We start from the raw sequence: 26805 nt of genomic DNA, 5'->3' as shown, positions 1-26805 counted from the left end.
AACTGCAGTGATGGGAACTGATATCCCATGTCCTGGGACCCTGTCACGGCTGGAGACGCTGTACCAATGAGTGAGTAAATAAAGAACCCTAAAGCCTGTCCCGATTGCCCATTACCATCGCAGCCACTCGGTACTCCTGAGCCTACAGGTACTCCAGCACCACACAGAATTGAGTAGCCGAAATGTATTCCCCAGAAAGGTCCCTGGATGAGATTGGGGGGGGGGGGGGGAGGGGGATATATGGGTTACATAATATTATGAAAATCACAGATATTTACATAAACACAGCAAGTTTTATTTAAAGATAGTCTCACTTATACATATATTGGATTTTCAGTAAACTAAAAGCACTCAATCAGGTAACACCATACAGAACATTTGTGTAATATGCTGAAAAGCTTATCAATATAAAACCAACCAACACAGAATTTTGGATTGAACTTGACTCAAAACCAACAAGATACCCACTGATATGTGATTGGCATAAAAAGGAGAAAAGTATAGTGAGAATGAGAAATACACTATAACCCTGTCTATATTTATTTATCATTGTTACATGGTTATGTGATGTTACTGTGACTGTATAACAGGGTAATATAGCAGTGAATTTATTTTTGCAGCATAGCATTATACATGTAGCCTCAAATGTGTTTATTTAGTAACATAGTATACAGTATATCAGTGAATGTATATATTTTAGCAAGGTAGAATAGCAGTGAATGTGTTAATTATAGTTGTGGTTCGCCAATAAATAAAGAGCACAGAGTTTGGTTAATATACTTAAAGCTGCAGTTCAGTCTTTTTTTCTTTTTTTTTTAAATTTATTTTTTTACTTCAATAGTTTCATGTGGGCAATCTCTAATTAGCTAAAGAACTGTATAGCTGCCGGTCAATTCGTTCTCCATGTATTGATAGGTCGAAATTTGGTGACATAATTAGAGCTGGCATATGTTTTTCTTCTGCTTCTGTCTCTCAGTGGAAGCTCATGAATATTCATGAGCGCTCCTGCACTGACAAGTGCTAGAGGGAGGGCAGGGCTGACAAAGGGGTGTGCCAGGGCTTGTGACAGGACATGAAGGGGCAGTGCCTTAGCAAATGGCTGTTAAAATAGAATACAAAAAAAATTGGTCTTTCAAAGTTGTTTTTTTAAAAAACAGAAAATGCTAAAAGTATTTTTTCTTACTACAGAACTGATTTATTTAAAAAAAAACACATGCAGGATATTGCCTGAACTGCAGCTTTAAAGTGAACAAAATAAGGTGCAAACAAATACAATTGATATTTTGTGAGCTAACTCAAGATGCAGCCTAAACACCTGCGGTAACCCAGACCGCAAAACGCACTAAACTAAACAAAACTGCTGTTCGTGGCGCAAAATGAATGTGAATATAACAGTGCAATAAACCCAGTGAATACAAATAAACACTAATATCACTTATACTGCAACTCCATGGAACATGATCCTCCGAAGTGGTTCCTCCTTGAAAAACCTCATGTAGAAAAGAAAGCAGAGATGCATTCAATATGGTGCATTAACATTTTACTTTCATTGACAAACAACACCGGGGGGGAAAAGGACAACTCACACTTTCCCAGCTGGCCAAAAGCAGAGAGTGACTTTGGTTGCACTGCAACCCTTCTCCAGACTCAGCTTCAGACTCGCCTCCTTTCTGTGTGCGTACCCGCGTGCACGGCTTCCCCTTTCTGCGTCTCTCACTCGCGTCCCAGGTTGTCTTGCAACAGTCACGCATCAGCCGCCTGGTTCCTCGTGGAGTGGGCATGGTGGCCTCTGCAGTCCAAAATGCTCTTGGCATTTGAGTCTGGAGCGGAGTCTGGAGTGTTTGTCAGTGAAAGTAAAATGTTAATGCACCATATTGCATGCATCTCTGCTTTCTTTTCTACATGAGGTTTTTCAAGGAGGAACCACTTCGGAGGATCATGTTGCATGGAGTTGCAGTATAAGTGATATCAGTGTCTATTTATATTCACTGGGCTTATTGCACTGTTATATTCACATTCATTTTGCGCCACGAACACCAGTTTGTTTAGTTTGGTTAATATACAAAGCGCATGTTTTCTGGATACCCTAACAAGTCCAGGCTGGGATTACAGGCCGATTGGATCATAGCTGGAGGACCGCAGAGGAAAACGATAACATCCTCCGCTGGTGACGGGAGGTGAGCTTGGATCATCTCGGAGTCAATAAAGCCTTCACTGTACTCCCAACCTCAGCACCGACAAAGAGACAAAGCAGAGTCAGTAATCAGAAGTATGCAGGCAGCCTGTATTTCCCACCTGCTCCAAATAATTTATATTATTGTTCTATATTAACCCTTCTATTGCTTCATATGACCTCTCTCTATAACTCCTCCTATCGCTCAATGTAACTGTTCCGTATAACTCTTGCATACTGTATAGCTCCCTTATCACTCCATATACCTGTTGCACCTTTTGCTCATATAACTCACCCTATTGCTCCATATAATCTCTCCCCATAACTCCGACTATCGCTTCCTAGACCTTTCCCCTATAACTCCTATTGCTTCATGTAACCGCTCCTCCTATGGCTCCATATAACCAGGGGTGAAAGTAGACCGGTACATTCTGGTACGCAATACCGGTAAAACAAGAAGTGTCGGTACAGGGGTCCGGTATGAATTATTTGGGATTTTAACTAAAGAACACCAACCTGCCTCTCTCTGTCTCAATCCCTGCCTCTCTGCGTATCTACGTGTCTCCTCAGCAGAAGTCGTCTCTGGTCTGTGACGTAGGATGCCTTATTATGGGCATATCCATATTAAGGCATCCACGTAACTGACCAGCCGGCTTCTACTGGGGAGGCAGGGAGACGAGACGGAGGGAGAGGCAAGTTAGTTTTTTTTTAGTTTTGGTCAGAATATTAATGCTGTGGGAGTCCCATCCAGAAGCTGGGATCCCCCCACAGTGTTAATCCTAACTGTTTTTTGGGGCCGCAGCCATCGGACTGCACTGGAGCCGCAAGTGCTCGCGGCACTGACAACATGCGTGTAATAAGTGTAGAGAAGAGAGCGAAATGGAGGGGGGGGTGGGAGGAGTGTAACATGGGGGAAGAGAAAGAAGAGAGTACCCCGCGACACCCCACCTCCGGTGTTTTAAACCTGCAAGAATACAAATCTACTTTCACCACTGCAATAATTCATCCAACTTCTCTGAATCACTGCTTCCTATAGTCCTCCAATTGCTCCATTTAACTCTGCCCTATAACTATCTTTATTGCTCACTATAACTCCTATTGCCCCATTTAAACAGGCACAGTATCCAGCCCCAAACACCCTCATCTTCCATATGTAATTAATACCCCAGTTTAAATGAGTTTAAGATTGCCATATTAATTCAGCGACAGTAGGATGGACACAGTGTTCTGTAAGGCTGCGGTCCCAGTAATGTCTGTGACACGCGCGCCCGGCGGGGGGGGGGGGCGGCGCGTGCACAGCACTAACCGCGGTCTGCGGTCTACAGGAGAAGAGGGAGCTTGCGACGGGAGGGGGCATGGTCGGGGATTTGCAAGGTTTGAACTCAATTTCATTGAGTTTAAAAAACCTTGCAGTACGGCGCGGCTGCACCTTCAGCGTGAAGGTGATTACTGGGCCCTTCCCCATTGAGGAGCGCTGCTTACACGCACAGCGCACGCCGCGCCGTGCGCTGTGGCAGTTACTGGGACCGCAGCCTGACTGTCACCTCTATACATTTCATTCTGAGATGAAGATGAGAAAGCTGGCACTTCATAAAGCTCAGGGACAAGTCAACGTCTCAAGGATGAGAGATTGAAAACATCTACAATTTGGGGGCTCGTCCGCTTTTAATAATTTAATTTTCATACCCTCTGGCGCATTATCCACAGCAAACCACAGCTTGAAGCGCTCAGGGTGCCTGGCCTGCAACTCCTGGAGGTCATCACGCAAAAGAATATCCTTTTCTGACTGAGGAGGGAGGAAATAAAGAGGGATTTAGGAGATAAAGAGGATGGAGATAACAACAGATAGGAGAAACAGAAAAGCAAAGAGTGAGAAAAAGAGAATGACAGAATAAGGCGGTGAATGGTTGAAAGAGGCAAGAAACAAAAGATGAGAATATTTGAGGGACATGGCTCACCTGGTTGGCAAACAGTAGAAAGCACTCTGTCTCATCTTCAGGGTCTTTTAATATGGCTCGAATTAACTGCAGCATGGGTGTCAGACCTGTGGGAACATGTAAGATGCCAAGGCTGGTTCAGTTAGCACCAGTTATGGAACATGTGGCCCATGTGAGTCGGTAGAGGACATTCTGGTTCCGTGTTCGATTGTGTAGTGATCACATGACCTAATTTCTCGCCTGACATCAGTAGCAGAAGAGAAAATCTTCCATGGCCACGAATCTGATACACTGGCAAATAACACACATCGTAATATTGGAGAAGGCTGTATATTTATTTACCCCTGGGAAACACAAGTATCAACTACATAAAGAAGACACATATGAGCCACTGTTTGGAAGAGATGTATTATTACCAACGTTCTTTTAAGTGGGCAGACATATGAGCCAAGATTCTAGCTTCATTTCATTAATTAATATATAAGTGTACACTATATTATTTTCTCTTTTTTGGGGTGATCCTGCTCCCTCTGGATTTTTGTGGAGTGACACTGGCAAATAAGGCATCACTGGAGTGCCAAACTCAATATCACATGCCGCACAGAGGGTCAAACATGTTTACACCTGTGTAAGTTTGACTGTTCTGCATTTCAGAAGGCAATGTTGGGCTTGTTCTTGCATCAGAAAGGGGATGGGATGGGTGGCAATGCCCTGTGTACAAGTGAGCTGTATGTTCAATTCTATCTCCACTGCTACTTAACCCTATGGAAAGTTTTTTCTATTCTCAATTACCTGCTCCCTGTTTCAATTAGTGTTTTATATCTTGTGTGTTAATCAGCTGTGTTTAGCTTCTTGTGGGTGGGATCAAACCAAGACTATGCCTATGTCATGATAATGTCATGAGATATTATGTATTTTAATCCATAAGGTGCTTTAGGGGTTAAAAATGTACAACTTGGGTTTAAAAATGCCATATATTGGGTTGTGACAGGCCCAGGCTTGTCATGGGTGGGTGCTGCACTTCAAACCGAACTTAATTGGGGGGGGCCTGTCATGGATAGCCCACTAAAAGTGACACATCTGGGTTTAGCGGGGTTGTGGACATTGAGCAGATGCTGGTCTGGTGGCTTCAAAGAAAGCTAAATGTTTGTGAGTGATTGCTGGTACATTCCAGAGAAAGATGACCCACCGGTTAGGCCCTCATTGAAGGACTTTATTAAAAATGAAAATATCATGTGATGTCATCTCCTCTGCATAAGAGTTACAAATCTGTAATCGTGTCACCAAGGGGCACACTGTATGTTTAAGAGATAATAAGGGACAGATATTAATTTGTCGCTTAAATTTAGGATTAAGAAGGTCACGTTCAGTCTCTTTGCATCCACCATGAGTGCCTGAATCTATTGATGTGACTCACGTGTGTGCAAGTATAAGTTAAGCAAAGTTATGAATGCATTTAGATATTGAAAGGTTTACTTAAACGTCATTTGGTAGAAGGTGTTTTACTCTGTCATAAAACTGTCAATCTCACCACTAGTTTACGAGAAGGGCTGGATTTACGTTGTTCCAATGGGAAAAAATACTACATACGAGAACAAAAAAATATGAAAAATCAGATTGCAACAGAGTTGCGTTTGAACCAAACAAGTGAATCTCATCTCCTACACCAGTGACCTGTCTGGGGAAAAACATATGACACATGGTGATTGTGACGGACGATGGTAGCCAGGCTATATAATAAAGGTTAAGCCCTCTGGTTACCCTTGGGTCCCTGGCAGCAACCTAGCACTATAAGCCAGGGGCCAGGTATCATTGCATGAAAAGTTAGTGACCCCTGCTTTTCCACTTTCCATGTTCCATTTTTCCCAGACTCATGAAACGTTCTGTGTCTAAGTTTTAGGGGGGATATTTGGGTAAGAATACAATTATTTTGTTTGCAGGAGTTCGGGGACTGGAGCTACCAGTAGTACCTTAATTCTACCTGGCGAGCAGGCATGATTTGCCGGTACGTGGGTGGAAGTAAACCAGGGCTGCCCAGTATCCCCCCGACTCCTGGTTTTTGAGCCCCAATATCTCAGTCCTATTTCCCTTATAGTCACGAGTCTCCCCAAAGTCCCCCACGTATTAAAATATGTTTTCTGTGTTTTATACATTTATTATAAGGCTCTATGCAGTCAGACAGGGCATCTGCTTAAGGTGTCAGCAAGTTTGCATAGAGTCCGTAGTTCCAAGAGGAGACGGGATGATGAGAGGTGAAGGGGTGCTAAGTGGCCCGGCACCTAGGAAAGCCTAGATTTCTCCCCCTCCAGATCCACAGGAAGTGTACATTTACCTGTATATTGTGTCATTCTTCTTGTTGTACGTGGGCTTACAGAAATAAACTACATTTTGTTTGTACTACCTTGTTCTGCCTAATGCATGATCCCGGTACAAATATAAAAGGTGTTAAAAGTTCCTGGTTTCCCGTGACTGGGATTTATAGCTTTTCTTTTATGTTATATCCTTTTTAATTTGCTAAACTGTTCTGCATTTATTTTTAGTTGTATGTGCTTGTAATCCTTTTTCTGTAATCTAAGCACTGTATGTTTAGATATATTAAAACATTTAATAAGTGATGCTTTGGGCTCTGAATGAACTGTTACACGCTCTGGAGAGAGTATTTACATTTTCGGACACATTTTGCTACAACTGATTTTAATGTGTTAATGTGCATAGTGTTTTCTATAATAAACAGGGACCCTCACAAATATTAATTTGACAACTTTTGTTTGTATAACTTTCACAGGTGGTGGAAGTGTATAGATATCATTGCAATTGAGTAAGGGCTTAATATGAACTCATTGGAGGTACCTTTGCAGAGGAGAAAAGTGAGTTGGCTAGAGGAGATGTGTGTATTAACCCTGGTTGCATATCTAAGTCATGTGCCCACTTGTTTGCTGTTCGTGACGGTGGTATATTGGGACAGATTTAGGGGATATGTTAACTCATTTGAGGGACCTTTGCGAAGGTGAAAAGTGGGGCAGCTTGCCAATTGTGTATTGTCCTTTAGAGGAGATATTGTCCATTTGAGGGACTTCTGCGGAGGTGAAAAGTGGGAGCGCTTGCGAGCGTGAGTATTAACCCTTGTCCCGTATGCAGGTCGCGTGCTCTCAGGTGGGCCGTACATGACAGCCTATATATTGTGTATATCCCTGGTAACAGCAATGCAAGGCATGTGAATGCCTGTGTGTAAGAAACCTATTTATAGGTAGCATGACGTTAAACTGAAGTTGAACGTAAATTGGACAGCGTTAAACAAGACATCTGCTATCTAACACTTTCTTTCCTGCACTTGAGCCAATCAACTTTCAAGAACACCATGATTTTTAGCTTACTGTTTTAAGCCCTCACATCCTGCTCTTTACCCTTATCTTTACCTCTATACACTGGCTAGCTCTCACTCCCCGTTAAAACGAACCATGCATTACTACCTGACCATGCCTTCTCTGCTATTCTTTGTTTGCTCTTACCACACTTCTGTCCTAATTGTCCTAATTGTACTATTTTAACTTCTTGTAACTTAATTTATATATCCACGTCTCTCCTTTCTTCTCAATTACTCTGTTCACTTGAACTCCTTTCCTAACCGTGCCCTCTTATAACCCAGCAATACACCCTGTGCTAAAAATACAGACCTAAACATCCTGCTTACTGTACATCTCCTCTTCCTTTCCATACTTCTCCTAATTGCTTCCGGGGATATCTCTCTCCCAATGCTGGACTAGACTAATTTCCACCTGATCCTACCCTCGCTAACCTCATACTTCCTTCCCTTCTCTCTTTCTTTGTAATGACTATTTACTTTCTTACAAATGTATTTCTGTTCGTGGCCATTTCTTCTCTGTCTGAATATACTGGAAGGTGCTTTCTTTACAATGGCTGCTCTCTCACACACACTTCCCTCCGACTCCCTTCCTTCCCTTGATGCTTATACTGTCCAGCTCTTCTCTTTCTCTCCAGGTGGCTGTCATTATCTATTAACTCCCTCATACTTCCACCTGAAAGCTTCTTTACTCTCTCCACTACACCTCCAGACTTTGCTGATGATTTTGAGAATTATTATTATTAGCATGGAGGTAACAAACCGCTCTGGATTTGGGCCTTAAATTGTAAGGTCATCAAGGCAGGGACTCCTTTTCCTAATGTTTACCTTTATGTTTGAAGAGCTTATTCCCATTATGTATTACATATGATATAACTGTGTTGCAACTAGTACTGCTGTGAAGAGCCGTGCACATGGATGGCGCTCTACAAATAAAGATATGCATAATAAGGGGTGGACGGAGTTGTGTGGGAGGCCGGGAGTTAACAGGAGTCTGGTGGGAACTGCAAGGAGGATCAGCTAAAGTCTGGTGTGTGTGTGTGTGTGAGGGGGTCTGAAAATGTGAAAAATGCTATACAGCGATCATTTAGAAAGTCATATCCACGTCCTCTTTTGAAACAGGCTCTCTCACACACCTTTTTGAACTCTGCCCTTTGGCTACAAAGTTTCACAAACAGATCTGTTACTGTGTTCCAAAGAGCAGACTGTCTATTGCTCTGAAACCTGTAACAAATAATGTTACATTTAATAATATAATATTACATATCAGCTGCAGCATTTCACCAACTACAGCACAAAGTTAGAAGGCTGCCACTTCATTAGGCACACAATGAGGATTTTGACAGATTTATAACAGCAGCACAAAACGATTGCCAGCTTAGGTAAGAATGTAGAATTATACATTGTCACGTGCTTTACATATAAAATAAGAAGGGGAAAAAAAGAGGGAATGTAGTATTGCTGCTTTAATATTCTCCATTTATGCACAAATTAGCTGGTGTTACCATCCATGAAATGTATCAGAAATGTATTATATCTGTAGAGGAGAGATACTGAATCATTGTGGGGACGGTTACATAGTTACATAGTACTGTAGATGAGGTTGAAAAAAGGCACGTGTCCATTGAGTTCAAATGAAGTTGAAAAATGACAAATATCCATCGAGTTCAACCTACAGTATGTTACATTGTTATACTTTGGAATTAGTACAAAGCCTCCTCTGTATTTTGTGTACAGTCTTCATACCTGTCCCTCCCGCGATCATCCCAACCTGACGGGCAATCTTCCTCTCAGGCACAGACTTCCTATTAGGCTGAATAGCAAATTGACCTGAGAATAAAATTGAGAGCTTTGAAAGCATCACAATGTCACATGACACCTCTTATGGCACTGAATTATCCAATGAGAAATCTGTATTTATGTGACATTAACCAATGAGAAGGCTCTATTCATGTGATATTAACCAATGAGAGGGCTCCATTCTGCTTTGCTTGAATTTCTTCTTAGCCACACTAAGGTAAGGGGTCGGCAACCTGCGGCTCCTGAGTCACATGCATCTCTACTCTTGGCTGCAGAGGGGGCTGGCCGGCGCTGGTTGGGCCTCTTGTTGCCATCCGGCGTCTCCTCAGCTGTTGGCATGCCTCCTGCACTGTCCCACACCGGGCCTCTCATGACAGTGTGCGCCGCCACTTCCGGCGCGCCGATGTCTCAGAAAGGCCCGATGTGGGACAGTGTAGGAGGCATGCCAGCAGCTGAGGAGATGCCGGGAAGCAACAAGAGGCCCGACCTGTGCCGGCCGGACCACCCCCCACTCCTCCCGCAGCCAGAAGCAGCACAGTGAGGGAGAGAGACAGCAGCTGGGGAGCGACAACCCAGGACAGTGAGGAGAGAGGCAGCCCAATGTAAGTGTGTATGTATGTATGTATGTATATTTGGGGGGGGTAGTGTGTGTATTTGGGGGGGTAGGATGTATGTGTATTTGGGGGGAGTAGTGTGTGTATTTTGGGGGTTAGTGTGTGTATTTGGGGGTTAGTTTGTGTGTGTGTGTGTCAAGGGATGATCTTTGGCTGGAGTGGATCCCAGTGGCAGGAACGTGGTCGGTGTCACAAGCAGAGGCCGGAGGCAGGCGGCAGATAGCGTGGTCAGGGTCACAAGCAGAGGTCGGAAGCAGGCGGCAGATAGTGTGGTCGGGGTCACAAGCGGAGGTCGGAGACAGGCGGCAGATAGCATGGTCAGGGTCACAAGCAGAGGTCGGCAATGAAGTGACTGGAACAGGATAATAGCAATAGCAACAGCAGTAAACACAAGAACCTAGCAGGAGCTGAGGAACCAGTATAAACAGGCACTGACAGACAGGAAGGGGAAGTTTATATAGGCAGGCTGAGAGTGGAGCACAGGTGCAGAGGTGTCAGGTTACAGGGTCTGGAAAGTTCCTTGAGAAGGCTAGCAGAGCAGCAGCAATCCAGGTGGACAAGTATGGGTACTGCAGGCTTAGAACATGACAGTGTGTGTGTGAGTATTTGGGTGGTAGTAGTGTGTGTGTGTGTGTGTGTGTTTGTGTGTGTGTGTATGTATGTATTTGGGGGTATTAGTGTGTGTATTTGGGGGGGGGGGTAGTGTGTTAGTATGGGGGGGTAGGATGTGCGTATTTTGGGGGTTAGTGTGTGTGTGTATTTGGGTGGTAGTTGTGTGTGTGTGTGTGTGTGTGTGAGTGTATTTGGAGGTTAGTGTGTGTGTATTTGGGTGGTAGTAGTGTGTGTGTGTGTGTGTGTGTGTGAGAGTGTGTATTTGATGGGTATTAGTGTGTATTTGGGAGGGTAGTGTGTGTGTGTGTGTGTGTGTGTGTGTGTGTGTTTTGGGGGGGTAGTGTGTGTGTATTTGAGGGGGGTAGTCTATGTGTACGTATGTATTATGTATTTGAAAATGTTAAACTGTTTTGCACGGAAAAACAATGAGAAAAACTAAATAAAGGGACTTATTGTGAGATGCATTTTATTCCCCCACATATTTTTATTTTCCGTAATTCTGATTAAAGTCAGTTTGTCGTATGTTAATGCTTATACATGTAGCCTAGTGCCCCTGGCTATGTGTTTCCTGGCCCTAGCATTGTAAGTCCTGGTAAGGTGCAGGCAGTAGGTTAAATCCCTCTCACATGGGCCAGCATGCGAGTTCCTTTAGGCTGCACTTATAGTGCCAGCAACAGCGACGTCGCTTAAAAACAAATGTATTGAAGCCATCACGTGCGCTTATAGTAAGCGTGACGTGACGGTGCAACGGATTGGTCGCGGTCACTGGAAGTCAAGTCAATTTGATTTTTCAGGCAACCGTAGTGTGACGTCACCGTTGCGTCGCTGTCGCCGGTGACGGCACTATAAGCGAAGCCTAAGTCAGGAGTTAATTTGTAACGGTTTCCAGGTGCAGTCTGGAAGCCATTGGAGCATGTGCCAAGGGGGGGGTGGGCTCACTGGAGGAGTGCTGCCCATTTTACGGGGGCTTAGGTGTGGGACCTTCCCCTGGTATAAAAGATGGCTCCAGGCCAAATTTAGTGTGTTCCAGTGTAGCCTTCTCCTTAGGGAGTTTGGCAATATTTCTACCTTGCCCCATCAGGGGCTAAGGGGGTTGAGACTAGCCTCAGGGGCCTCAAGCCTCTGGGGGACCTTGTCAGGGAGAATCACCATGCAAGCTGCGAGGGAAGTGTTCCATGTATGCTGTGTGTAAAGTACCTCTCTTGCATGAGAAGGAAGGATCAGGACTGGCCTACCAATAAATGGTGAAGTGTTCCCTTGCCTGAGTGGGGGTTCCTGTAGGGAATACTCCCTGCCTCTGGCAGAGCCCTGCAGGATGGAGGCGCTGTACCAATGAACCCAAAAGCCTTCCTGTTGCTGCTCCCTCTACCACCTGCAGAGACTCAGGCCTCCTGGAAGACCACAGGTGAGCTACCCAGCACCACAACATGCCATATAACTACAGATCTACCTTAGGGGGGCCAGAGGGTGTTACATACAGTATATACCTATTAGTGTGTGTACAGTATATGTATGTGTTTGTGTAATATTCATGCGTGTGCTGCGGCTCTCTGAATATTTTGGACAAAGATTTTTTTTTTGAAAATGTCTCTTCCTTGAAAGGTTGCAGGCTCCAGCACTAAGGGGGGGGGGGGGGGGGTGCTGTGTTTGTGGGAGGCTCTGGTGAGATTTGGATAGTAGGTAAAGGTATCCACATGAGAGGTAAACATAAAACTGACTGCATATAAACAGCTTGTAAACACAAAGGCAGCCAATGAGATGTGACCCAATCCCCCTGACAGATGGTGGCATCTGTGTATTAAGCAATTGTAGCACCGGGCAAAGCCATGTTAAACTATTCCACCCACAGTCTGCAAGAATGGGTCTTTAATATGACAAGACTCAATATGTTCTTGTTACCTTTGCCTTCATACACAAGGAGCCCCCGGGGTCCTTGGAATTCAATAACGTCCCCCACAGAGAGACTCTCCAGGTACTGGGACATCTTCCCCCCCTCTGGGAATCTTAGATGTTGACCTCTGAAGTAGATCTTTAAAACAAGCATTATTCTTATTTATCATTTAGTTTTCACATGGAGAATTATAATGATCCAGAACAGAGGTGTAAGTGTCTGGTTAAGCACCATGGTGTATGTCAGTAAATGACAATGTACAGCATCTGAAAAGTATTATTCACAACAATTGTTAGAAAGAAGTTCAGGGTTGGCACACCTTAAAGTTTAAAAATAACATTTAAACGTTTCTTAGACGTGCAAGGATTGCAACCAACTCAAAGAAAAATGGCAGCCAGATGTAGAAATTATGCAAACCATGATACAAAATGCATAAAGTAACTTGTTAATAACCTACTGCTCACTGTAATTTCATCTGTTGGTCCATATAACTGCTACCTGTAACTTCACCTATGGCTCCAAATAACCATATAAGTACTCCCTGTAACTTCACATATTGCTCCATATAACCATATAAGTACTCCCTGTAACTTCACCTATTGCTCCATATAACCATACTAGCTGATATACCCGGCGTTGCCCTGGCGTGGAAGGGCAGGGGGCATGGAGTGGAAGGGCGGGGGGGGGGGGAAGGGGCGTGGAAGGGTGGGGGGGGGCAAGGGGCATAGAAGGGCTGGGGGCCAAGGGGCATGGAAGGGCGGGGGGGCCAAGGGGCGTAGAAGGGCGGGGGGCCAAGGGGCGTGGAAGGGTGGGGGGGGCCAAGGGGCGTGGAAGGGCGGGGGGGGGCCAAGGGGCATAGAAGTGCAGGGGGCCAAGGGGCGTGGAAGGGCTGGGGGGGGGGGGCAAGGGGCAAGGAGGGCAGGCAAAGGGCAGGGAGGGCAGGCAAAGGGCATGGAGGGCAAAGGGCTGGGAGGGCAAAGGGCTGGGCAGGCAAAGGGCAGGGAAGGGGGGCAAAGGGTAGGGGGGCAAAGGGCAGGGTTGGGGGGGGGAGTGGCAGGGTTGGGGGGGGGGGAGTGGAAGGGCGGGACTGCCAAGGGGCGTAGAAGGGCGGGGGGGGCCAAGGAGCGTAGAAGGGCGGGGGGGGGGGCCAAGGGGCGTAGAAGGGCGGGGGGGTCAAGGGGCGTAGAAGGGCGGGGGGGGCCAAGGGGTGTAGAAGGGCAGGGGGGGCCAAGGGGCGTAGAAGGGCGGGGGCCAAGGGGTGTGGGGCGTAGAAGGGCGGGGGGGCAAAGGGTGGGGGGGGCAAAGTGTGGGGGGGCAAAGGGAGGGCAGAGGGCAGGGAGGGCAAATGGCAGGGAGGGCAAAGGGCAGGGAAGAGGGGGGCAAAGGGAAGGGGGACAAAGGGAAGGCGAAGGGAGGGCAAAGGGCGGGGCGGTCAAAGGGCAGGGAGGGGCGGGGGGCAAAGGGCAGGGAGGGGCGGGGGGCAAAGGGCAGAGGGGGCAAGAGGGCGGCAAAGGGCAGGGAGGGGCGGGGGCGCAAAGGGCAGGGAGGGACGGGGGTGGCAAAGGGCAGGGAGGGACGGGTGGCAAAGGGCAGGGAGGGCAAAGGGCAGGGGCAAAGGGCAGGGGGAGGGAAGTCAGGGGGCAAAGGGCAGGAGGAGGGAGGGCAGGGGCAAAGGGCAGGGGGAGGGAGGGCAGGGGCAAAGGGCAGGGGGAGGAAAGTCAGGGGGCAAAGGGCAGGAGGAGGGAGGGCAGGGGCAAAGGGCAGGGGGAGGGAGGACAGGGGGCAAAGGGCAGGGGGAGAGAGGGCAGGGGGCAAAGGGCAGGGGGAGAGAGGGCAGGGGGCAAAGGGCAGGGGGAGGGCAGAGGCAAAGGGCAGGGGGAGGGCAGGGGGAGGGAGGGCAGGGGGCAAAGGGCAGGGGGAGTCAGGGACGCGTTAAATAACCCATTCCCCTGCGTTTACTCACCTTGCACCCGGCCGCGCTCCTCCTCTTCCTCCGGGTACCGGCCGCGCTCCTCCTCCACCTCGGGCTCCTCAGCGGTGTCCGTGACCCCCGGCGAGGCTGAGACGCTCCGGTGAGGAGGTGCTGCGCCTTTCATGGGAGAGGCTGAGAGAGCCGGAGGAGCGCTCTCGGGGATGGGGAGCTGGGGGAGCGGCCTATGTGAGGGGAGAGCCGCAGAGAGCGTGCTCTGTGTGTGGGGGGTGGGGGAAACTGGGGAAGGGTGAGAGTGCCGGGTGAGGGTGAGAGCGCCGGGGAAGGGAGCGGTGTGTGAGGGAGGAGAGCGGTGTGTGAGGGAGGAGAGCACCGTGTGAGGGAGGAGAGCGCCGGGGAAGGGAGCGGTGTGTGAGGGAGGAGAGTGGTGTGTGAGGGAGGAGAGCGGTGTGTGAGGGAGGAGAGCGGTGTGTGAGGGAGGAGAGCGCCGGGAAGGGAGCGGTGTGTGAGGGAGGAGAGCGGTGTGTGAGGGAGGAGAGCGGTGTGTGAGGGAGGAGAGCGGTGTGTGAGGGAGGAGAGCGGTGTGTGAGGGAGGAGAGCGGTGTGTGAGGGAGGAGAGCGGTGTGTGAGGGAGGAGAGCGGTGTGTGAGGGAGGAGAGCGGTGTGTGAGGGAGGAGAGCGGTGTGTGAGGGAGGAGAGCGGTGTGTGAGGGAGGAGAGCGGTGTGTGAGGGAGGAGAGCGGTGTGTGAGGGAGGAGAGCGGTGTGTTGGGGAGGAGAGCGGTGTGTTGGGGAGGAGAGCGGTGTGTTGGGGAGGAGAGCGCCGGGTGAGGGAGGAGAGCGCCGGGTGAGGGAGGAGAGCGCCGGGTGAGGGAGGAGAGCGCCGGGTGAGGGAGGAGAGCGCCGGGTGAGGGAGGAGAGCGCCGGGTGAGGGAGGAGAGCGCCAGGTAAGGGAGGAGAGCGCCGGGGAAGGTTGAGAGCCGGGGGGAGGGAGTGGCCTATCGGAGGTGAGAGCCGTGGGGAGGGTGAGGGCCGTGGGGAGGGTGAGGGCCGTGGGGAGGGTGAGAGTCGGGGGGATGTGAAAGCCCGGGAAGGGAGCGGCCTGTGGGAGGAGAGAGCAGGAGAGCGCGTGTTCTGGGGGGCCAATGAGAGCCGTGGGGGGGCGGGACACAGGGGGGGGGAAGACACTGGCCAATGAGAGCCGTGGGAGGGCGGGCGGACCGACGGACCAATCAAATGGTCTCCAGACACTCTCAAACAAGATTTTCGATTATATACATATAGATAAGTACTCCCTGTAACTTCACATATTGCTCCATATAAACAGAAAATTTCTAGGGAAGGACTTATTTAGAGTATTACAGACTGTGAGGCAGTGCAGATATAGGTTACCTTAACCACAAGATCTACATATCCCCGATCATCATCACTTGTCACCGGAGTATAAGGTCGGACCACAAGATTCCCATTGATTCTAGCTGCAAGGTACACATGTTTGCCTGGTGACAGAAAGGGAGAGAGAGAATTCTTGTAATATCTCACACACACGCGCACACACACTCCGCAAGGGTGCTTGTAATATCACACACACACGCGCACACACACTCCGCAAGGGTGCTTGTAATATCACACACACACGATGCTTGTAATATCACACACAGCTTTGCGCAGACAGAGGAGCAACTGCAGCTTGATGTATCGTCGGTCGTACATGCAGCTCCTCCTCTCCCTTGCTTCTGTGCACTGTGTTAATGATAAGGTAAAGGAGTGTGTGTGTGTGTGTGTGTGTGTGTGTGTGTGTGTGTGTGTGTGTGTGTGTGTGTGTGTGTGTGTAAGTGTTAGGGTGACCAGATTTTCAAATGTTAAAACCGGGACACATTAAAAAATATTTAGAAAACAAATGAAATTACAAACTGCACAAACTGAGAATGAGGGGGGGGGAAGGAGACAGAGGATGGGGGGAGGAGAGAGAGGATGGAGAAGGAGGAGAGAGGGTGGACAAGGAGGAGAGAGGATGAGGAGAGAGGATGGGGGAGGAGAGAGCGGATGGGGGGGAGGAGAGAGAATGGGGGGAGGAGAGAGAGAGGATGGGGGGGAGGAGAGAGGATGGGGGGAGGAGAGAGAGGATGGGGAAGGAGAGGGAGGATGGGGGGAAGGAGAGAGAGGGATGTTGGGGAGAAGGAGAAAGAGGCTGGGTAGTGGAGGAAGAGAGGGGGAGATTGAAGGGAGAGGGGGGGGGAGTTTGGGGGAGAGGGGATGGAGAATCAAATGGGGATGTTTGGTGGGGGAGAGGAGAGGGAGAGAAATAAAATAATACAGCATAAATAGGGATACTATTAGACAAATACAACTATAATATTTCTTTTTAAGTTATGTAATTTGTTTGTTGTTGTATCCCGGTTTTTACTTTTTGAAATCTGGTCACCTTATTGTAATATCACACACACCACACACACTGCTTGTAATATCACAGCCAAACATGAAGCCTAACTTGTTATAGCCAAAATAATACACACACAGGCTGTGTGTAATTTCACTGACACAAAAAGGGAGAGGCTGCTTGTAATATTAGGTAAATAAATAAAAAATGAGAATAGTCAGGTACATTGTATGGGCTAAAAAAATATTTTCCATTCACATTTATAGAAAAAGGTTGAACCAGAAGTAGAAATTATGCTGGCTGTATGAGTTTGGCGATTCGCTTTGTAGTTCAGAGACTTCCAAGAATGCCCATTAATTCTCACCGGTCGGAAGCCCCAGGACATGGTGCAGAGAAGGAAGCGCAAACCGAAATCTTCGAGTGTTGTGGTTTATAACCTGAGATGCAAATTAAATTTAGGTCACTGACAATGAATGCAGAAAAAAAGGTTATATGAGAGAGGAAACCTTAATCCATGTAGCATCGTCTCTAAATATTGTATTCCATCATTTACAATATAATTAATAACTTTTCAGGCTCAGGCTCTACAAACACAACATAAAACATCACAGGCCAAGGAGATGATGTAGCAATTTTAAAGCCAACTATATATATATATCTCATTGTTTTTCAATTGTTTCACTTTCACTTGAAGAGGTCAATGAATTATTACATATTTGGTTCGATATGGTAAGAATTGGCATATACATTCATTTGACTTACAATACTCAAAAAAAAATCAGCAATACTTAAGTGCTTTTTGTCAAAACCAAGTTTAAAATACTTCATTACAAAATCAACAAAAATGACATCAATTTTTCTGTGAATGATATTACCCTGAATTGTTTCCCAGTGATGTGGGTCATCACAAAGAAAAGAAAGTTAAAGGGTTTGTAAAAATTATATATTTTTTCCATCTAGGTGGGAATCCCTCTTTGCAGCATGGAGTTGCCGCTGCAGCTGCAGGGCAAGGGTTAAGATCAGAGGGTAATTTTGGGTGCTGCTGTCAGTACTTGTACTTACTGTTTTGTCAATAAGCCGGAGACGGTACTTCTCACTTGGGTCCAACAGAGTTACACATTTCCTCTTCTTGTTGATTATGTATCTTCCAATAGTCAATCCAAATGCAGTTACCATCACCATGCCCACTGCGACTAGCACCCCCCTAACCTGGAGTCACAAAGCAATACATCACATGATGTCCTAGATCACACTAAAACTGAACCCAAACCCCAATTACACAAACTTTAAAATACCTCCTAATACCTGTATGTATGTAGATCTATACAACAAGTGCAAACAGAACACCCCACAACATAGTGCAACAAATGTATTCAGTACAATGAAAAGATTAAAAAACGAGTTTGCACTTAATAGCCCAATAGCGTTGTGGCGTCGCTTCTGTATAATAACCATTGTACCTAATGAATGTGTTGCTCTATGTCATGATAATATCATGAGATATATTTATTTAATGATCCAGGGGTTAAATTTGGCAACAGTTTGAGTTTAAAAATACAAAGTATTGGGTTTATAACAGGTCAAGACTTTTCCTGGGTCTGTGCTGGTTTTCAAAGAGGACTTAATTGGGAAGGCCTATCACGGATGGCCAACTAAGTGTGACATATGTGTTGTTTAGAAGGTCATAAAATGGTAACCAGAGACAAATCTGCAAGCCTCAAAGAAAACGAAACGTTTGTAAATAATTACTGGTGCATTCAAGAGAGGTGACACACAGGGTATGCTTTCATTTGAGGACTTTATTAAAAATGATAATATCATGTGACTTCGTCTTCTGTACATACTAAGAGTCACATTGCAACTGTGGACTCCACCTGGCTTATCAGTCAGGTACAAAAGCCTCCTGCTTTAACAGCAGGGGATCTCTCTAGCACTGAGGAAGTGGTGCTGCCAGAGAGAGATCCGAGGGAACCAGACCCTGTATTCCAGGATGCAGCGGACCCTGGAACCTGTCTGAGGAATCACCCCTGGAACACCAACCCAGACCCTGGACTGTGAGAAACAGCCCCCTGATACCAGGTACCTCTTTGGACTTTTGGGTTAGAGGTGTTCAAGAGGCCTAGCCTCCCAGCTCTGCAAATAGGGACAGGGAAGTGTGAGTTAGTCTTTGCAAAGGGATAGGCATGTTTTATTTGTTTATTTGTATGCTTCCTTAAAGCTGTATTGTTTGAAGATGCGGGCTAAATAAAAGACAAGGTTTATTTTCCCCAATATATGTCTCCCTGGTTATACTTCTACACTCCTCTCCAACAGACAGCCCACATGGGCAGGCTTAAGGGGAGTGGGAAATTTGAACTAACCAATGGAATCGTGCCAACGGGACAAAGACGCAGGAACAGTCCCAGTGCCGGCCTGATGCCTCCTGCAGAGATAGGTGCCTCAGAGTCCGGGACAAACAATGGCTCTGCTTTTGGAGTGACTGTTTCCTCGGCCCGAGTAAAAACCCCTCCCCACTCCTCCAGTGTCCTAACCACTTAACCCAGTCCACATTTACATAGCAGGCCCAGATCCCTTTGTGTGCTGGCTGGCTAAGTAAACTACCTGCCTAGCACACAAAGCAGTCATCGGATTACATTACACTACATATGCATGGGGAATAAACTGTTTCAGGGGGCACACAATATAATACAGGTTGGTCATTTTAGCCCCAATAAAATGGTCAATTAGCCTGTAACCCAGGCATCCATCTTGACAGGTAGGGGCAACTGCTTGGTGTAACAGGGCCTTAACCCCTGTTTAAATTAGGTTTCAATATAAAGCCTGTATTGGGCTGAGGAATCCAGTAGGGTGCTGGTTAATTACAGCTAAAGACAATTAACCAGTCTCCACCTGGCTAATCAGACATGTAGAAGAACCTCCTGCTTGAACTGCAGAGTGATCTCTTGAGCACACAGAAGGACTGTGTGCTGACATCAAGACACCAGGACCCGCTGCCCGTTGAACATAGATCAGATCCGGTTAGGGAATGCACCTGCTCCCGGTCCTCAGCGTTAGGTTCCACATGACACAGTCATACAAGTGAGAATGGACTTAATCACCCGAGTCACACCGCAGCTGCAGTCTTTGGATAGAAATCAACCTCGTCTTCTAAATTGATTCAATGACTTGTATTAAAAAACACCAAAGAGGCAATAAAGAGCATAGTATAGATTTATAGAATAAAAAAGGGGGAAAATGCTGTCTACAAGCACTCGTAAATCCTTCTCCATCAAGGATTCCCCTAATTTATCCCCATTTAATTTGCAAGTCGCCTTTTTATTCTTGCTTCCCAAATGCATTACCTTACATGTATCTGTATTAAACCTCATCTGCCATTTACCTGCCCAAGTTTCCAGTCTCTCCAAGTCCTTCTGGAAAGAAATTACATCCTGCTCTGATTCTACTACCTTACACAATTTAGTATCATCAGCAAAGATGGGGACTTTGCTCTCGATGCCAACCTCAAGGTCATTAATAAACATGTTAAAAAGCAGGGGTCCCAGTACCGATCCCTGAGGTACTCCACTCATGACTTTAGCCCAACCTGAAAAAGTTCCATTTATGACAACCCTCTGTTGTCTATCCTTCAACCAGTTTTCAATCCAGGTGCATATATTATTACTGAGTCCAATTTGCTTTATTTTGTACACTAACCTCGCGTGGAACCGTATCAAAAGCTTTTGCAAAATCTAAGTAGACCACATCAACTGCATTACCCTGGTCTAAATTCCTACTTACCTCCTCAAAGAAACAAATAAGGTTAGTTTGGCATGATCTATCCTTCATAAATCCATGCTGACTATTACTAATGATTTTGTTTTCCATTAGGTATTCCTGAATATTAAGCAAAATAAACCAACTGTGAACTATCAGGAATGTAGTGAGGAAAATGTATATTTAATTCCAGAATAATATTAAGCAACAGAGCAAGGTATAGAGTTATTGACACTATTGTGAGGTTAATAGAGGGTAAAGGACCGGGTGGATCTGCAGTTACCTGACTGGGTACTGATACAAGGATGTGTTGTCCACGGTAGTCAGCTGCTGTATCACAATGAGCCCGTATCCTATTGCTTCCGGTGTGGAGTAATAATACAATTATACTCACAAGGGTTCCCCGTCCCCTCTCCTCATGGCCATGTAGTAACGTGAAAAGTATCCAGCATCCCTCAATGGCATCTTTTCCGATCCGTGCGAGATCCAATAGAAGGAAAAAGATCAGAGGCACTGCCGCTCCTAAGAAAAGCGTAACTCTCCAGCCAAAACGTTAAAAACTATTTATTAAATTATTTATTAAATTATTTATTAAGTAAATAGCTTTTTCCGTTTTGGCAGGTGAGTTCCGATTTTCTTAGGAGCGGCAGTGCCTCTGATCTTTTTTCTTCTATTCCTGAATATAATCCCGTATTAAATCTTGAAGTAGTTTCTCCACTATTGGAGTCAGGCTTACAGGTCTGTAATTTCCCGGTTGTGATCTAGCTCCCTTTTAAAATATAACCACCACATCTGCTTTGCACCAATCTTGTGGTACTGAGCCTGTGCAAATGGAGTCCTTGAATATTAAATGTAATGGTTTGGCTATTGCTGAACTTAACTCCTTAAGAACTCTTGGATGTATGCCATCGGGGCCAGGTGCCTTTTTTACTTAAATGTTATCAAGCCGCCTATGAACATCTTCCTCAGTTAACCACTGGTTCGTTAATATGGAGGTTGTGGCTTCCTCCTGAGGTACAACTATTGCAATTGATTCTTCCCTGGTAAACACAGAGTCAAAGATTTTGTTTAATACCTCTGCTTTTTCCTTATCTCCAATATCTGCCTGCCCATCTCACACTGAAAGGGTCCTATTAATTTTTTTTGTTATTAAGGTACTTAAAGAACTTTTTAGGGTTGATCTTACTTTCTATTGCAATCCTTTTTTCATTATCCATTTTTGCTAATTTGATTGCCCTTTTGCAATTTTTGTTACATTCCTTATTATTCTGATACGATGTCTCCGTCCCTTCTGACTACAAGAATCTAAACGCCTGCCTCTTTTCCATTTCCTCCCCTACCTGTTTATTTAGCCACATTGGTTTTGACTTATTTCTTTTATACTTATTACCCAAGGGTATACACTGATAAATGTGCGTTTCTAACCATGTTTTAAAGACTGCCCATTTATCTTGTAAATTTTTCCCTGCAAAAACATCATCCCAATGTATTACTTGTAGATTAGACCTCAGTTTATTAAAATCTGCCTTTCTAAAGTTTAAGGTCTTTGTTGAACCCAACTAAGTATTATCTAATACTACAGAACTGATTTAACACAAAAACACACGTAGGATATTGAATGTTTTGCTACTTTATTGAACTGATCTTTTCATTTAGGATCTTATTTTGTGTCCTTTTTTTTGTTCCTTCTTTTTGTCTTGCATGCCCTGCGGGTGTTTGTGACCTGGTACATCTCTGTAATGTACAGGGCACCGTTTTCACGTGAGAGCCACACAGTCTCCGATTCCAGTGTGTCTGGCATTCAAATCTTTCTGCTGCTACTTTTAGCCGTGATGCCCTGTGTGGAAGTTTTTGTTCTCTGCTATCAAGTTTCCTCACATCATTATACTCATAACTGATGTTTATTTTCCATCCCTTCAGTCCCAGGTCAAAACTGAAATAAAGACCCATTATGTTACTACCTCCGTCACACAGAAATAAACTCTACAGCATACTGTATATCCATTAAAGGTTGAGAAAGTAAAAAAAAAAAATGCCATAATTGGTGTTTGACGCTCATTTTATTTATCACCCTATTCACCGACGCCAAATTGGCAACAATAAAGCAGAGGTAAGAGACATTATACTGTACCATGGCGGTATGTCAGCATTATTTTGAATATGGTACATTCAAATGGGCATGCAAATTAATAGTCAATGACAAATTCACATGCTATTAAACAAAACTCAAATATCTGATGAAATGCATCTACCTCCCCAAAAATTGCTGATTTTTATCAACTTCCCAGGCGTGCGTTAAGGTCTGTATTGCCTATGTATATAATAGCCACTATATACATAAGCAAGATAAGACTAGCTAACCTAGTAGGTGATACAAATACATAATATTAACAAGGTAGAACCTATTAATATATTAACCTCTTAGTAGTCCAAGTGGCCAACTAGTCATGGAAAACCCATTACTGCTACGTGGTGAGCAATATCTGCACGTATGAATGTTATGTTTTTTGTAAACCTTTATTTGTAGGGTGTTTAAATTGTATGTTAACCCCTTTAGTGCCTGAAGGCATTCATGTGCAATGGATTGCTAGTCTTGGACATCAAAGGGTTTAGACCTTTATCTGCCATATGGATTTGTTAGAAAACCTATTACATAACCCTATGGTAGAAAGGGGTGATATCTCCCACTCCTCCAGAATTGCACAACCAGTGCTGATTTAGCATTGATTTTAATGTGATGTGCATAGTATCGCAAGCGTTATTTACCACAGACAAAGCATTTTTAATGTATGCAAATTAATTGCATATCGCAATGATTTATGAATAAATAGTTCTTAGTGAATACAGTGGTTATTCCAAAATATATCACAGCGATACCATTTTTAATAACCTTACATTTTAACAAAGCTGGCTTCTATTGAGGGCAGTGTTAAATCAATGAGTCATTCTATATCGAGGACCGATGACATAGACCTCAGAAAACAGAAATATTATACAGTACGTGTTCTCTACAATATATGGGGAGTCAAGATCTCCCAGCTCTGGAGGAAATGTAAAAGGAAATAGGAGCCATTTCCATAGGAAACATGTCATCTTGTTATACAGTAAGTCTGGGGCACTTTTGCAGCACAGACACTTTGATACATAACCTCCTTAATGTAAAAACTCTGCCTATAATAATGTGTTCTAGTCACATTTTTCACAATCAATATTAAGGGACAGACACTTTTACTGCGAGCTCTGAACTTCTGTCGTATTGATCTTAATAACTTTTACTCCTCCCCCCCACTTTTTTTATATTAAGTATTGCACAGGGAAGAATATCATTGAAGAAATAAAGTGAATATATGTAAAAAAAAAACGTTGTTAACCTCATAAGTCTTCCTCTGGTGTCTCAGAAACTAATGTAAAGACTACAGCTATTAAAGCTGCAGTTCAGGCAATATCCTGCATGTGTTTTTTTTTTTAATAAATCAGTTCTGTAGTAAGAAAAAATACTTTTTAGTATTTTCTGTTTTTAAAAAAACAACTTTGAAAGACCAATTTTCTTGTATTCTATTTTAACAAGCATGCTTGTTCCTATAGCAACGATTTACATTCCCCATATTTAAAGATGTCGCCAAACTTTGCTGATCAATAGAGCGAGAACGAATTGACCGGCAGCTATGCAGTTCTTTAGGTAATTAGAGATTGCCCACGTGAAACTATTGAAGTAAAAAAATAAATAAAAAAAATAAAAAAAGACTGAACTGCAGCTTTAAGAACTCTAACATGTAACACATTTATGCAAATATACTGATATATGCATATTGATAAATACACTGACATACATTGGATCACAGAACAGTGATTAATACACAGATTTATAGATACTCAAACATAATTATTAATGCACAGATTAATACATGGATTAATACTCTGGTTGGTACACATTATTAAACAGATTTATAGGCTCACTTGAACATATACTTATTAGCTATTAGGGCACAAATTCATACCGTGTAATGGATAGATATACTAACTGATAAATGAATTGTTACTAATACCTGCATTGACACTAATTAAAACATATTCAAACTGGAACAGGACAAAGCACTCACCTGCAGATACCCCATAACTGTAGCTCCTGTGTGTGGTACGCACGGGGAGATCAGACTGTGTGTGTATTATTAATGTGGTATTACAGAGAGGGTCATTGTATGTTTGTCTCTGTGTTGGTGTGTTAGAACAAAGAAGATAAATATCAGGCAGTGTGTGTCAGTACACAGCAAGGATCAGCCAGTGTGTGTGCATGTATGAGTGTGTGCATGTATGTCAGTACACAGCAAGGATCAGCCAGTGTGTGTGCATGTATGAGTGTGTGCATGTATGTCAGTACACAGAAAGGATCAGCCAGTGTGTGTGCATGTATGAGTGTGTGCATGTATGTCAGTACACAGCAAGGATCAGCCAGTGTGTGCATGTATGAGTGTGTGTGCATGTATGAGTGTGTGTGCATGTATGAGTGTGTGCATGTATGAGTGTGTGTGCATGTATGTCAGTACACAGCAAGGATTAGGTTAGTGTGTGTACAAGAGCCCCTCCTCTGCAGCTTGGGAAGTATCAGCTGCTGTCTATAAATGTTATCACTTTGAATCTGTGTATCTGTTAAAGGGGCAGGAAAAGAAAGAAGTACTGAGAATACTCATTGTAAAGCAGTAGTCCTGTCTGGACTGGATTTTAAGTAACCCTTTTTTACAGCATGGGAAGGGGGGCCCCTTGACTTAACAACATTATTTCCAATTCCAAAGAGCCTCCAGTTTCTGAAATACTTTCCAGTGTGCTTACTGGTGTCCGGGCTCCCTCCAGGGAAATACAATTGGCCAAAAGGAAGCCGCTGTAAAAAGCATAAAACTCAAATTAAAATATATTAAAAACAATGTATATCCTACCCGGGTCTGGGAAAGGTAAAACATGCCCTTGATTTTGTACCCTTGAATTGGTTCCTTCCCTTGTACACAATCGCCCCCGCAGCCCCCCAAAACAGAACACACCAAACAGTTAATTAAGAGCCGAGATTACCACAGCCGTATTAAATCAAAATAATAATAATAGAATAATTAACCTGGGCTTGGTCAGCTTACAAACCCTCCTGATTATAAACTCCAACCATTCCTATTCACCGTCGCACCTGGCTCAGTAAGCTACACCGACCCCCAAACCATAACCACCTGGGAGGACACCATTAGGACCATTGCCCCTGGTCCGGACCCGAAAAACTAATAGCAATGCTGGAACATATTCGCTCACAAAATCCACACTCCAGTCAGTTAGCGGGAGCTAATGACCCGCAGGGGGGAACTTAATAACTGTCTGTCCGAGGCGGCAAAAATAATGATGATGTGGACCAAACAAAAATACTTCGAGAAGGCTAATAAGCCAGACTCTATGCTGGCATATCACCTTAGACATAAACAACCCAAGTTAGGTATCCATAAAATTCGGACCAACTTGGAGAATCTAACATCTAACCCAGTTAAAATAGCAAATGAGTTCCACTCTTTCTATAGTAAGCTATATGACGGTAAAAAAGCAACTAAATCCCAGAATTATAGAAGGAGGCTGGAAAAATATCTGAGTCAGGCTGAACCATATTCCTGAACACGGGCAAGACAACCTAATCAAATGAATTACGTCAGAAGAGATAGCGGACGTGATTAGTTCCCTAAAGCCAAACAAATCCTCAGGCCCAGACGGGTTTTCAAATCTATATTTCAAAAAAAATGTGCCCACCTTCTTATTCCCCATCTTAAAAAGCTTTTTAACTCCATACTAGACAGTGCAGATTTCCCGAATACTATGTTACAGGCTCATGTATGTGTCATCCCTAAGGCAGGGAAAGAACCCGCAAGCTGCGTGAGCTACAGGCCGATATCAATGATAAATGTAGACTTGAAGATCTTCTCAAAAATTCTTTCCAACCATCTTAATAGAGTATTGCCTGGCCTGGTCCACCTGGACCAAATAGGTTTTGTCCCGGGAGACAGGCGGTCGACAATACAAGGAGAACGTTCGACCTGGTGGCTCAAGCCAAACAAACAAATATTCAGTCCCTTGTATTATCTTTAGACGCAGAGAAAGTGGTTGACCGTCTAGACTGGGAATATATGGGAGATACACTAAAAAAATTAATTGGTTTCAGGGATCGGTTTCCTCGCTCTGTTATGGCTCTATACACATCCCCTTCGGCCAGGGTATTATGCTCGGGCATAGCCTCTGAGGTTTTTTCAATCAAAGGAGGCACTAGACAAGGATGCCCATAATCCCCCTGCTGTTCGTCCTCTCCCTCAAACCAATGGCTGGTCATATTAGAAACA

General features: G+C 44.9%; 1 protein-coding gene across 1 annotated transcript; it reads right to left on the bottom strand.

Moving 5' to 3' along the window:
- Positions 1-1995: 1995 nt before the first annotated feature.
- Positions 1996-25077, bottom strand: CYB5R1 (cytochrome b5 reductase 1). The gene is made up of 9 exons (XM_075613896.1): positions 24550-25077; positions 17759-17905; positions 17061-17133; positions 15709-15815; positions 12397-12526; positions 9218-9301; positions 4132-4217; positions 3860-3959; positions 1996-2227 (listed from the first exon to the last, which is right to left on the bottom strand). The coding sequence occupies exons 1-9, from the start codon at positions 24562-24564 to the stop codon at positions 2055-2057; spliced, it is 915 nt and encodes a 304-aa protein (XP_075470011.1). The 5' UTR covers positions 24565-25077; the 3' UTR covers positions 1996-2054.
- Positions 25078-26805: the final 1728 nt, after the last annotated feature.

The sequence above is a fragment of the Ascaphus truei genome, chromosome 9 (genome assembly GCF_040206685.1).
Source record: "Ascaphus truei isolate aAscTru1 chromosome 9, aAscTru1.hap1, whole genome shotgun sequence".
Taxonomy (NCBI): domain Eukaryota; kingdom Metazoa; phylum Chordata; class Amphibia; order Anura; family Ascaphidae; genus Ascaphus; species Ascaphus truei.
Note: the sequence above shows the minus strand (reverse complement) of the source record. Positions and strands in the feature narration are given on the sequence as shown.